This window comes from Hemiscyllium ocellatum, chromosome 6 (assembly GCF_020745735.1).
Source record: "Hemiscyllium ocellatum isolate sHemOce1 chromosome 6, sHemOce1.pat.X.cur, whole genome shotgun sequence".
Classification (NCBI taxonomy): domain Eukaryota; kingdom Metazoa; phylum Chordata; class Chondrichthyes; order Orectolobiformes; family Hemiscylliidae; genus Hemiscyllium; species Hemiscyllium ocellatum.
The window spans coordinates 50,973,908-50,987,737 of record NC_083406.1 but is presented as its reverse complement, the minus strand read 5'-3'; the positions used below and the strand labels follow the sequence as shown (position 1 = coordinate 50,987,737).

The 13,830-nt window shown below is 41.0% G+C and overlaps 1 protein-coding gene across 3 annotated transcripts in view; it reads left to right on the top strand.

Annotated features, from left to right (window-relative positions):
• Window positions 1-13,456, top strand: part of LOC132816692 (mastermind-like protein 2) — a 385,512-nt gene extending 372,056 nt beyond the window's left edge. For all 3 annotated transcript variants that reach the window (XM_060826562.1, XM_060826561.1, XM_060826563.1), the window contains one exon: window positions 12,210-13,456. In XM_060826562.1, coding sequence (XP_060682545.1) covers window positions 12,210-13,213 — 1,004 coding nt within the window. In that variant the 3' untranslated portion in view covers window positions 13,214-13,456. The remainder of the gene's footprint in view (window positions 1-12,209) is intronic.
• The last annotated feature ends 374 nt before the right edge of the window (window positions 13,457-13,830 follow it).

Sequence of the window (13,830 nt, the reverse complement as noted above, 5' to 3'; positions counted from 1 at the left end):
GCCAGCACTTCTGTCTCAACTTTTATTCATTAAGAAAAACAAAATACACCTCTTAAACTCATAGTATTGTCATACCTCACCCCCTTAAAAGAAAACCCATCAAAGTACAAAGATGCCTTCATTTGTTAAAAACCTTTAGATTTATGTTATGTTATCACACCACTATATATGCATATACATTATATTGACTCTAAGCATGCAAACATTCACTACTGTAGTCCATTCATTCTGTTTTTGTTTCACACCACCAAACACCTCTGTCGTTGTTCATTAAAGTTGTGACAACTCATCGGCAATTATCTCTGGACTTCATATTGAGTTCAACAGCATCAAATTGTGAAGCTTTACGTGCTACATTCTGTTATCTTCCCTCATCGCAGTAGGACTGTCTGTCTTTTCAAGTCTGACAAGTAGATACATCATTGTTCTGGTACTCTCACATTTCAGTCACTTAATCTGAACTGTCAACATCTTTTCTCCACTAATGTCCTACACCCACTACCCCACAAACCTCCCTCTGTAATCTATAGCATAAGTACTGTCCCTTAAAAATTTCACTTCAGCTCTGTGTTATGGACCAGGCCAGACCCCCACAAAACATTTCAAGAAGGGAGCCCAGACTCCAACATTTTTAGTTGTTTTAAGCAGGTGTACAGAGGATATTCCAGGAGTGATGCAGCTGGCCCAACAACTCAGTTTTAAACAAAACAGAATTTATTTGCAAACAAAGAAATAAAACAAATTTAGAAAACATAACTATTTGAAAACCCAACTGACACAAAATGCAACTTAACCAATAGCTGTTACAAATATCTGCAACATCCCATCAACACCACCTAGCAAAAAAGGTAAAGACAAGCACAGGTTGTGCTTGTAGAGAGAGGTTGCACAGAGACAGAGGATCAGCATGGAGCTGTTTCTTTGGGTCCAGCAGCCTCTTTGAGTTCCCAGCTAAGACCTGACCTGCAGCTTCAAAATAGCCAGACTACCAAAACCAAAGCAAACATGAGAAAAGCTGAGCTGGGAGGATGGGTCACTTCTTTTTCATTGTATGAGTGTTTTTGCTTAAACTTAAAAGCTTCTTCAAGCAGATAACCCAGACATATTGGAACCTCTGCCTTTACAACCCCTCTAAAAGAAAACCCATGGACAACAAAACCTTGTTAAAGGAGTAGCATCATTACACTGATGAAGAGTCATCTAGACTCAGAATATTAGTTTGCTTTCTGTTCATGGATGCTGCCTGACCAGCTGTGGTATCCAGCATTTGCTCCTTATTCCCACATCTGTGTTCTCAGTGGTTTATCTAAACCATCAATACTGCATCTTCACATGGCCAACTTTATTACAGTGAAACATCTAAGTTGTTTTACTCTCATTCCCCCTCTTGTGTTTCCATTTTACCTTGTGGTAACCTATCTTTACTTTCTTTAGTGAAATCTCCTTTTTCTTGCCACCTGAGGATTTTTCTTTTACCCAGTTTCTTGCTCTGACAGATTGAAAGTAATGACAGAAGCCAAACTTTGATTTATGAGCCTCCTCATAATCATCTGCTATTTCTGCTGCTAATCTTGCAGTCTTAACTCTCTGCTCTTCCACATAAGTTCTCACTATCTCAGAAAGTGAATTTGTGAACTCATCCAAAACAAATGTCTCTTCAAGAATGACATTTGTTTGATCTATTTTCAAAGCCTTTATCCACCTACAGTGCATTCTGGTATAACACGATAGTTGTGTTCCTCTGCAACCTTGCACGATATAAAATCGCACCATGGAAAATCACTATAGAAAATATAAAAGCTCACTATTGAAAATTGCTGTACCCATTCAGTAGAAAGTTTGTATTATCCAAATAACACCAACAATTTGTCAATTACATTATATCTGATTTGTGGTAATGAAACAGGTGTTATACCAGAACGATGCGTATCAAAATTACTTTATTTGATCCTTTCAAACTCAAGGTAAGTTTGACCAGTGTAGGCTTCTGGTAGTAGCTCATATCTACTTAAAGTGGCTTTCTTCATCTCCTCATACTCCCTAAGTTTCAGGAATCTATTGAGGAACCCTGGTCAAATGTACCTTGAGCTTGAAAGGATCAAATAAAGTAATTTTGATAGATGTTGGTCTGGTGTAACACATGTTTCATCATCACAAATTGGCTATAATGCAATTGACTAATTTGAATAACGTAAACTTTGTACTGAATGTGTATACCTCCTCTGATAGTGAAGCAATTACCTCACTAGCTCTGCCTATTGACTTTATTTGGATCAACAATACCTACATAGTCACCAGCCACTCCATTTGTTTAGCCACTTTGGAACATAGAACAGGACAACACAGGAGCGGGGTTTTCAGCCCACAACATTGTGCTGAACATGATGCCAAATTAAGCTAATCTCTTCTGCCTGCCCTTGATCCATATCACTCCATTCCTTGCACGTTCTTGTGCTTATCTAAAAATCTCTTAAAAGCCCCTATCATATCTGTCTTCACCTCCATCCCTGGCAGCTTATTCAACACTTCTACTATGCCCTGTGTGAAATACTTGCCCTTCACATCTCCTTTGAACTTTTTTCCTCTCATCTTAAATGCATTTTTGAGACATTTCAACTCTGGAGAAAAATGTCTGACCATCAACCCTACCTATGCATCTTAGAATGTTATGGACTTCCATCAGTTCTCCCCTCAGGCTCCGCCACTCCAGATGTGGGCGGCACGGTAGCACAGTGGTTAGCACTGCTGCCTCACAGCGCCTGAGACCCAGGTTCAATTCCCGACTCAGGCGACTGACTGTGTGGAGTTTGCACGTTCTCCCCGTGTCTGCATGGGTTTCCTCCGGGTGCTCCGGTTTCCTCCCACAGTCCAAAGGTGTGTGGGTCAGGTGAATTGGCCATGCTAAATTGCCCGTAGTTTTAGGTAAGGGGTAAACGTAGGGGTATGAGTGGGTTGCGCTTCGGCGGGTCGGTGTGGACTTGTTGGGCCGAAGGGCCTGTTTCCACACTGTAAGTAATCTAATCTAATCTAATAAGGCAACCTGAGTTTTTTCTAGCCTCTCTTTATAGCTCATACCTATATTCCGGGCAACATCCTGGTAAATCTCTTATCCAACCTCTCTAAACCCTCCACATCCTTCCTGTCATGCATTGACCAGATTTGTAAGCAATACTCCCACGTGTAGTCTAACCAAAGTCTTATAAAGCAGCAAAATGGCATCCTGACTCTTGTACTCAATTTCCCGATCAACAAACCATACTCCTTCTTTACTAGCTATCTGTTTGCATGCCCACTTTCAGGGAAAAATGGACTTGAATCCCAAGATCTCTATATGCATCAGTGCTGTTCAGGGTCTTGCAAGTAACTGCATACTTTTTCTTAAATTTGATCTCCCAAAATGCAGCCTTCACATTACCCAGATTAAACTCCATCTGACATTTAGATTAGATTAGATTAGATTAGATTAGATTACTTACAGTGTGGAAACAGGCCCTTCGGCCCAACAAGTCCACACCGACCCGCCGAAGCGCAACCCACCCATACCCCTACATTTACCCCTTACCTAACACTACGGGCAATTTAGCATGGCCAATTCACCTGACCCGCACATCTTTGGACTGTGGGAGGAAACTGGAGCACCTGGAGGAAACCCACGCAGACACGGGGAGAACGTGCAAACTCTACTCATTTCTCCACTCATATCCCACTTTATCCTTTGACAACCTTCTTCCATAGCCACAACTCCATTGATCTTTGTGTCATCTGCAAACTTACTAACCCACCCATCTACATTTTCATCCAAATCATTTGCAGGGGAACCTCAAATATTTGGCATTCAATTATCTGAATATAGGGTTATCCGGCAAGATTGCAAGGTCCTGATGCCTGGCAAAACTATGTTATCTGGCATTCGACTATCCGGAATTCAATTAACCAATCAAGATACTCCCTGCCTGTGTCCTTCGGATAATCAAGGTTTCTCTGTTTATATATCACAAACAGCAGAGGTTCCAGTATGGATCTCTGCAGAACATCATTGGCCACGACCTTCAGCCAAGAAAATACCATTCTACCCTCTGCCTTCTGTGGGCAAGCCAAAATTCATGTCGACAGCATTCACTGCTCTAGCCTCATTGAACAACTTGTTAGCCTCTTTGAACAATTTAATCAAGTTAAACAGATGTGACCTGCCCTGCACAGAGCCATATTGACTGTCCATAATTAGGCCATGATTTTCCAATTGCGCATAAATCCTATCCATTAGAATCCTCTCTAATAGCTTCCCAACTACCAATGTGAGATTCACCATTCTATAGTTTCTTGGATTGTTCCCTTTTTGAACAGAGGAACAACATTAATCATTCACTAGTACTCTGGGATATCTTCAGTGACTAGCAAGAATACAAAGATCTTGGTCAAGGCCCCAGCAATCTCCTCTCTTGCCGCTCACAAAACCTGGTGTAGATACCATTGGGCCCTGGGGTCTTATCCACCTTAACGTTCTTCAGGAGACTAAATATCATTATTTTCTTCATCTTAAAATTCCCTGGCATATCAGCCTGCTTCACATCTCACTAACTAGCATAGCCTTTTCCTGGGGGAATATCGATGCAATGTACTCATTTATGAGCTTGCCCACTTCCTCTGTCTCCAGACACAAGTTCCCTCCTTTATTCTTGAGTGGTCCTACCTTCTCCCTAGTTATCCTCTTGCTTTTGGTGTATGTATAGAATTCTTTGGGATTCTATTTAACCCTACGTGCCAGGGTTATTTCATGGCTCTTTCTTGTCCTCCTAACTTCCTGCTTGAGTTCTTTCCTGCTCCTTTATATTCCTCAAGGGCCCTGTCTGATTTTAGCTTCCTAACTCTTGCATTAGCTTTCTCGGATGAAATGAGAAAGACCTTAACTTTGAACATGGCAAATGCTTGGACATATTTGAACAGATCCCCACTAGATTTTTGGCTATGATGACAGTGCTCTCCATCACTGGCCTCATCACTACTTCTAGTTTTCACCTCTACCTCCAACATTTTAAGTCGACTCTGAGTTTTCAGTTCCAATCTCTGAAGTTTGAAAACTCTCTGTTTTTTTGGGGTGGTATTGTGGCTCGGTGGTTAGCACTGCTGCCTCAGAGCAGCAGTGGGGTTTGCATGTTCTCCCCATGTTCTCCCCATGGATCAGCTCTAGTTTCCTCCCTCACCCAACAGTTGCAGTTTCGGTGAATTGGCCGTGCTAAATTGCCCATAGTGTCCAGGGATGTCTCAGTTAGTGGATTAGCCATGGGAAGTGCAGGATTATGGGGATAGAGTAGGGTCTGGGTCAGATGCTCTTCGGAGGGAGGGTGTGGATTCAATGGGCTTAATGGCCTGCTTCTACACTTTTGGCATTCAGTGATGGATTCTATGACGATTCTGCCATTATTCTACTTTTTATCATAATTTAAACTGTTTCATTTTTTTTCATGTTCAAGCTGCTTCATTTGCAATTAAATATCAACCATTTCCAAAGATTCCAATGGCATTCTTGGCAATTGTAAATGCTGTGTGATTGTCACGATTATCTCCGGTTTCCTCAGACACAGCATACCCAACTTCAGTCAGTTAGCAATTCCAAATGCTTTGCCTTGTTCACTTTCTGTAAAATACCTGAAGTAACTTCTTCCACTCCTAGAAAACTCATAGTGACTGAAAGAGCCATTATTATACGAGGCACACGCTGTTTAAATGAATCGAATTCAATGCCCAAACTAAAAAAAAACTCACTCCTCACTACCTTTGAGTCCAATAATCCAAAATCAAGCCTAGAATTAGAGATTTGGATCAAGACAAGAGCTCAAATTTGTTACAGATTAGATCTAACCCCTTCAAATTATATTCACAAGATAGTCTATACCCATGGTAGGCTCATTCAGAAGGTCAGGAGGAATAGGATACAGGGGATCTTAGCTGTCTGGATACAGAATTGGCTGGCCAACAGAAGACAGTGGTAGTAGAAGGGAAATATTCTGCCTGGAAGTCGGTGGTGAGTGGTGTTCCTCAGGGCTCTGTCGTTGGACCTCTACTATTTGTAATTTTTATTAGTGACTTGGATGAGAGGATTAAAGGATGGATCAGCAAGTTTGCTGATGACACAAAGGTTGGAAGTGTCATTGACAGTATAGAGGGCTGTTGGAGGCTGCAGCAGGACATTAACAGGATGCAGAGATGGGCAGAGAGGTGGCAGATGGAGTTCAACCTAGATAAATGCGAGGTGATGCATTTTGGAAGGTCGAATTTCAAAGCAGAGTACAGGATTAAGGATAGGATTCTTGGCAGTGTGGAGGAACAGAGGGATTAGATTACTTACAGTGTGGAAACAGGCCCTTCGGCCCAACTAGTCCACACCGACCCGCCAAAGCGCAACCCACCCATACCCCTACGTTTACCCCTTACCTAACACTACAGGTAATTTAGCATGGCCAATTCACCTGACCCGCACATCTTTGGACTGTGGGAGGAAACCGGAGCACCCGGAGGAAACTCACGCAGACACGGGGAGAACGTGCAAACTCCACACAGACAGTCGCCTGAGCCGGGAACTGAACCCGGGTCTCTGGTGCTGTGAAGCAACAGTGCTAACCACTGTGCCACCGTGCTGATCTTGGTGTGCAGGTACATAGATCCCTTAAAATGGCCACACAAGTGGACAGGGTTGTTAAGAAAACATATAGTGTTTTGGCTTTCATTAACAGGGAGATTGAGTTTAAGAGTCGTGAGATCTTGTTGCAGCTTTATAAAACTTTGCTTAGACCGCACTTGTAATACTGCGTCCAGTTCTGGTCGCCATATTATAGGAAAGATGTGGATGCTTTGGAGAGGGTTCAGAGGAGGTTTACCAAGATGCTGCCTGGACTGAAGGGCTTATCTTATGAAGAGAGGTTGACTGAGCTCGGACTTTTTTCATTGGAGAAAAGGAGGAGGAGAGGGGACCTAATTGAGGTATACAAGATAATGAGAGGCATTGGTAGAGTCGATAGCCAGAGACTATTTCCCAGGGCACAAATGGCTAACACGAGGGTTCATTGTTTTAAGCTGGTTGGAGCAAAGTATAGAGGGGATGTCAGAGGCGGGTTCTTTACACAGAGAGTTGTGGAATGCGTTGCCAGCAGCAGTTGTGGAAGCAAGGTCATTGGGGACATTTAAGAGACTGCTAGACATGCACATGGTCACAGAAATTTGAGGGTGCATACATGAGGATCAATGGTTGGCACAACATCGTGGGCTGAAGGACCTGTTCTGTGCTGTACTGTTCTATGTTCTATGTTCTATACCCTGACATTTCCTTATTTTGAAGATATGTGCCAAGCATTCAATTCCAGATGTAATTCAATTGCTCAAATTGCCAGTATTGAAGCAAAATACACTTTTTTTTGCTACAATTAAAGTAAAATAAAAGAACAAAGAAACTGGAACTGGACTGGAAAACTTAACAGTATTCTTTGACAACCAAACAGTACTGTTGCAATAGAGTAATATCCATAAACACACAGCCTTGGCAAAGGCAAATTCAGTAAAATACATTATTTCACAGGCAATTCACCAGTCCAGGAGGAAAAACATCATGAGAAAACTCTGAGAGAGGAACTAGCAGGGAGTGATGTACTACAAATTTCAAACACAGCTTAAAAGACCTGTCTCTGTGGGAATTTCACGCAACTCATTCAGGCTGCTTCCATTACTCCAACTTTTAAAAAAATGTTGGTTTCAGTTCTTTTATATGTAAATTCCACAATTTTCTATAAGTTACATTCTCAAGTGAATGTTGGCCCAGATAATATATTGAAGGTGTGAGGTGCCCTGTGTAAAGCTGTCTGTGCCCCAATGTTCAGATGGATTGTAATCTAAGAAAGGGATTTCCAGAATCTTACATGGATTCATGCAGTTTTTGAGCAAAATAAAATGCCATTCTGTAAGTACAAATTTACTCCACAAACCTATATGTTTGTGTGTGTGTGTGCTGGGGGTATGACTGTCTGTGAGACAGTGTGAGTAATTAACATTGCTGTTTTAAGCACCTAACCACCTAATCTTCTGCATTCTTCTGGAGGAAGGAGGAGGCATGGTGACTTGAGGACAGTTCGGGTAGAAAATGGGAAGCAAAAGGAGACGGTCTTTGAAATGAACACAATTGAACAAAGGGAGGAGATTTCAAATGCAGAGAAACTCCTTTTCATTCTTTACTGTCATCATCAACTTGACTGGCAGCCACGTTTTATACAGGCCAGACCTTTTTTCCACAGCTGTATTAATTATACCACCTGGTACCTTTTCAGCCTCAAAGCTGTGGGTATAGTGCGAGCTGATTTGTGACCAACACAAGACACATTCTGTTTTTATTGTAAAATTTATTTCAAACTGTCAATCTTAACATCTAGAAATTGAAAGATGTTTAATTAATTTATAGATTTTCAAAGGAATTGTACCAGAAATGGAAAATTACAATTCTAACAAGCTAGAACACATTCTTTCTGATTAGATTACCTACAGTGTGGTCCAACTTTGGCCCAACAAGTCCACACCAACCCTCCAAAGAGTAACCCACCTAGACCCATTTCCCTCTGACTAATGCACCTAATACTAGCATAGCCAATTCACCTGACCTGCACATCCACATCTTTGGACTGTGGAACGAAACCGGAGCACATGGAGGAAACCCACACAGACAGAGGAAGAATGTGCAAACTCCACACAGACAGTCACCCGAGGCTGGAATCAAACCTGGAACCCTGGTGCTGTGAGGCAGCAGTGCTAACCACTGAGCCACGGTGTAATCATATAACCCAGAAGGACAAAAAGGAGACATTTGGCAAATAGGGTTAAGGGGAATCCAAAGAGATTCTAAAAATGCATTAAGGGCAAAGGAATAACTAGAGAGAGAATATGACTCCTTAAAAATCAAAAAGGCTGTCTATCTGTGGAACCACATGAGATGAGTATTTTGCATCAGTATTTTCTAAGGAGAAGGATATCACTTCCTTTTTGGAATCTAGAGAACTTGGTGAAATAAACAGTGATTTTTTTTAAGATTCCATTTAACAAAGGAAAAGGTGCTGGAGGTCTTAAAACGCATAAAGGTGGATAAATTCTTGGACTTGATCAATTGTACCCTAGAATGATGTGGGAAGCTAGGAACGTGATTGTTGGGCCCCTTGCTGAGATACTTGTATCATCAATAGCCATGGGTGAGGTGCCAGAAGACTTGAGAATGGCTAATGTGGTGTCATTATTTAAGAAAAGTGGTAAGGAAAAACCAAGGAACTATATGCTGGTGAGCCTGACATCAGTGGTGGTACATTTTTGGAGAGGGTTCTGAGGGACAGGATGTACACGTATTTGGGAAGGCAAGGACAGATTGGGGATAGTCAACATGGCTTTATGTGTGGGACATTGTGTCTCACTAACTTGATTGTGTTTTTTGAAGAAGTGACAAAGAAAATTGATGAAGGCAGAGCAGTGAATGTTGTCTATATGGACTTCAGCAAGGCATTTAACAGCATTCTGGTTAGATCATGTAGGGAGAGCTAGCCATTTGAATACAGTAGTGTCTTGAAGGTCGAAGACAACAGGAGGCTTTCAAACTGGAGGCTTGCGACCAGTGATGTGCCACAAGTATCTGTGCTTTTTGTCATTTGAGTTGGATCGAATATAGGAGGAATGGTTTGTAAGATTGCAGATGACACCAAAATTGGTACTGTAGTGGACAGTGAGTACAATGGGGTCTTGATCAGATGGGCCGATAGGCCAGCGAGTGGCAGATGGAGTTTAATTAAGGATAGGACATATACATTTAATGTTAGGGTCCAGGGGAGTGTTGTTGAACAAAGAGACCTTGGAATGCAGGTTCATAGTTCCTTGAAGTTGGAATTATAGGTAGACAGGGTAGTGAAGAAGATATTTGGTTCTGTTGCACCTGCCACACTGTGTGTTTAATTCTTATATCTCACAAAAAATAACTGCAAGTCAACTGTTCATAATAAGAATAATAAACAATAACATTTAATTATTTACCACAATGAATACTATAACAACAAAAGGTATTACAAACTAACAATGTACACTATTAATCTAATCAACTATCTTATGTTTTAACTTATCTCTGGATGATCATATATGACTACACTAGAGCTTGGCCTTGATCCACGTGCCAATGATCATCTGGTTGTCTTCTCCCAGTGATCCCAGGGGTTACTTCTCTTCACAGTGGTTACTACTCTTGAGGGTGGTGTTGCCGCAAGTAGTTATTGTTCCAGCCCTTTTGGGGGGGTCTTTAGTGTTCGCCAATAGATCGATCAGGGTTCGATCACCATGATCAATTGGACACAACCAGGCATTGACATGTTAATGGCAGGGTGGTCCTTAGGCATCCATTCCTTGAGGTATTAGGCACACATAGGTCAGGCAGCCCTCTCCAGTTGAGGGTGTGAGGGTGCCTCTGTTTCTGATTGTCCTAGGAATAGCATTCAGTATATTGGTACTGTGTTAATGGTATACTGTATTGTCTGCAGCTGCTAGGTCAATTACATACTCTGTCTGTAGTTGCAGGGAGAAAGTGAGGACTACAGATGCTGGAGATCAGAGTTGAAGAGTGTGGTGCTGGAAAAGCACAGCTGGTCAGGCAGCATCCAAGAAGCAGGAGAATCGAGGTTTCAGGCATAAACTCTTCACCATTCCTGATGAAGAGCTTATGCCCGAAACCTCAATTCTCCTGCTCCTGGGATGTTGCCTGACTATCTGTAGCTGCAGCCTGTCTGGATTCTGCAATATGTTTATTAGCACTTTGGTGAAGGTTTGTCTCAATTTCCCAGCATGCTTCATTTATTGTTCATTTTAATAAATCCATCATTTTGAGCAGCCCATTCAGCCTCCGTACACACTTTTATTGGTTAGTACATTGAATACAAGAGTTGAGATGTTATATTAAGACTTTATAGGATATTGTTAGGCCACATTTGGAATACTGCATTTAATTCTGGTCTCCCTGCTATAGGTAAGATGTTGCTAAACTTGAAAGGATGGAGAAATGATTTAAAAGGATGTTACCAGTGTTAAAAGGTTTGAGGCTGAATAGGCTGGGGTTATTTTCCCTGGAACACCAGAAGCTGAGGGGTGACCTTACAGAGGTTTATAAAATCATGAGGAGCATGGCTAGGGTGCATAGGGTAGGGGAGTCAGAACTAGAGGGCATATGTTTAAGGTGAGAGGGGAAAGATTTAAAAAGGATTTGAGGGATAACTCTTTCATACAGGGTGTGGAGCATGTATGGAATTAGCTGCCAGAGGAAAAGGTAAAGGTGGATATAATTACATATAAAAGTATTTGGATAGGTATATGAATAGGAAGAACTAAGCAGGATATAGAAAACAGGCTGCCATTACAGTTATTTTTAACCAGCGTGTTCAGATGTGTTGTGGCACATCTCTGAAGCAATTGGGGCTTGAACTTGTTAGATTCTGGCCAAGAGGAAAGATTACTACCACTGCCCCACAAAAGCCCCTAGGTAGCCACTTATACATTGGCTTTTGATTATACTGGCAGCAGAACTACCATCACATGTTGTGCAACTATGTTGAGGGTTGCACCTAATTAATTTCATGACTGAGAAATAATGAACAAAGCAGATACAATGGATTGAAATCAAGCAATAACAGATGTCTTTATTTTGCTACTGCTTTTTCCTGTTCTTTGGTACATTTTTTCTCCTTTGTCACTGATAATATCCCATTATCAACCAACACAAGATCTGCTCATTTGACATTGACTGGGGATCAGTCAGTGAAATTTCTTGATTGAGCTGTATTCGTCTAGCCAATAATAATGAACCCATTTATCTGCTGAGTTGTTCATTGAAATATCTAACATTGCCTTTTCCCCAACTTGAAATCCCTGTAATTGCTATGCATAATTTAATTGATAAGCCTAAACATTATAATGAATTTATAAAACAATTCTGACATCGCCAACTCAAATCTATAAGCCCACTTCTCACCTCATCTTGGATCAGCTGAGAAATTCACCAAATGTATCTTTGTAAAATTCCAACTATGGAAAGCATTGCTAACGATTTGTTCTTTAACCTACTATCTATATTTATCCCACTGTAAATTGTACCATTATGCTAGTCTATATTGGAATGTGTACTATGAAAAAAAAACTTTAACTTAATTTTACAGGTGCTGCAGCTGCAATGCCATTGAACTCCTGTCAACCTCTGTCAAGCCCTGCTCCAAATCATCGCGGAGTGCCTTCAAACTCTAACATTTTGCAGGTGAATCCAGCAAGCAGCCAAGGACCTAGAATGCCTCCTATTTCAGGAACTCAAAGTGACAGGAGCACAGGAATGTATGGAAGTGTGTCGGCTTCTCAGCAGGGAGTATATACTGTGTCTTCCAGTATTAATCAATTGCAGCATCACACAAATCAAAGTCAAATGGGAATGACACAGAACAATATAGCAGTGCCAAGGCAGTCAACCTTAGGTCAAGGAACTACAATGTCAGGGTTTGGTACTGGGTCTGTTGGAAGTTCTGCCATGTCTCAGCAGCAGTTAAAACCAGTTTTGAACCACATAAACACCAGTATATCTGCACAGAGACTTACAAATATGATGACCAACTCCACTATGGCACCACAGAACTGGACAATACCGGCAGTGCAGATAACTCCAAAACAGACACAATTGGGACTTAATGTAAGATTCTCTAATAATGCTTCCTTTCCAAATCAAGCAGTTCAGCCCAACATGTCCAGTCAACATTTTGCTCAGCGAGGTATGGCACAACCAAACCAACTAGCTCCTGGAGTTCCGATGCGGCCTTTGAGTCAAGCTATAAGTGCACAGACCATAAGTTCACTGAGTGGGCCTTCCCCAAGAGTTAGTCAGCCACGGGCACAACCACAAGCTATGCCTATAATGAATCAGACAGCAGCAAGCCTGGCTGTGCAAATATTACCCACAACCAATTTCCCTTCCACCAACCGGAATCCTCAAGATTACCAGGGAACAAATCACAACAGTGATTTGGCATTTGACTTCCTCAACCAACAAGTTGACAATACTCTTTCTGGACTCAGCAGTGACTCAGATTTCCTTGACTCATTGATAAAAAATAGCACTGGCAATGATGACTGGATGAAAGACTTAAATCTTGATGAAATTTTGGGGCAGCATTCCTGAAAAACTTTGAGGATTGTTAAATGTTATCCATCTGTGGAGCAGTACTGATAGACAGAATTTATCTGTGCCTGTAGCTAGTTGACAAAGCATCCCACAGGAATCGCTGTGCCCAACTGGATACAGTTTGCTGAATGGACGTGCACGATAAAAATATACCAGTACATCTTGAAGTGTATATTGCAATACTCAAAATATATAAATGTAATTGCTTAGAAATATATTTTGTAAAATATGTTTTTAACTGAAAACCATATTCTGTGTAAGAACATTATATTTATACATGTTTTCTGAAAAGGTTCTGTGAATCCTTGTAGTGAAATATGTTTATTTACGAAAATTAAATTGTACATGTTTATTTTCTGCAATAGTTTTAAATTGACTTATGTTAGATCAGTGATCTATTTATAGGTTTCAAATGCATACAGTAGTATCTTTTAAAGTGTTTTACAGTATAATTATTATTTTATAAACATTTTCATTGATGTACACTTATCCATTGTGAACGTTTGTGGAAAGAAATGCTAAAATTATTAGTTTTAGTTATAAATTCGGTTATCATTCTGCTACATTGGACTGTTTGTAAGTTAAACAGTAGATATGGTTATTAGTGTCATTGT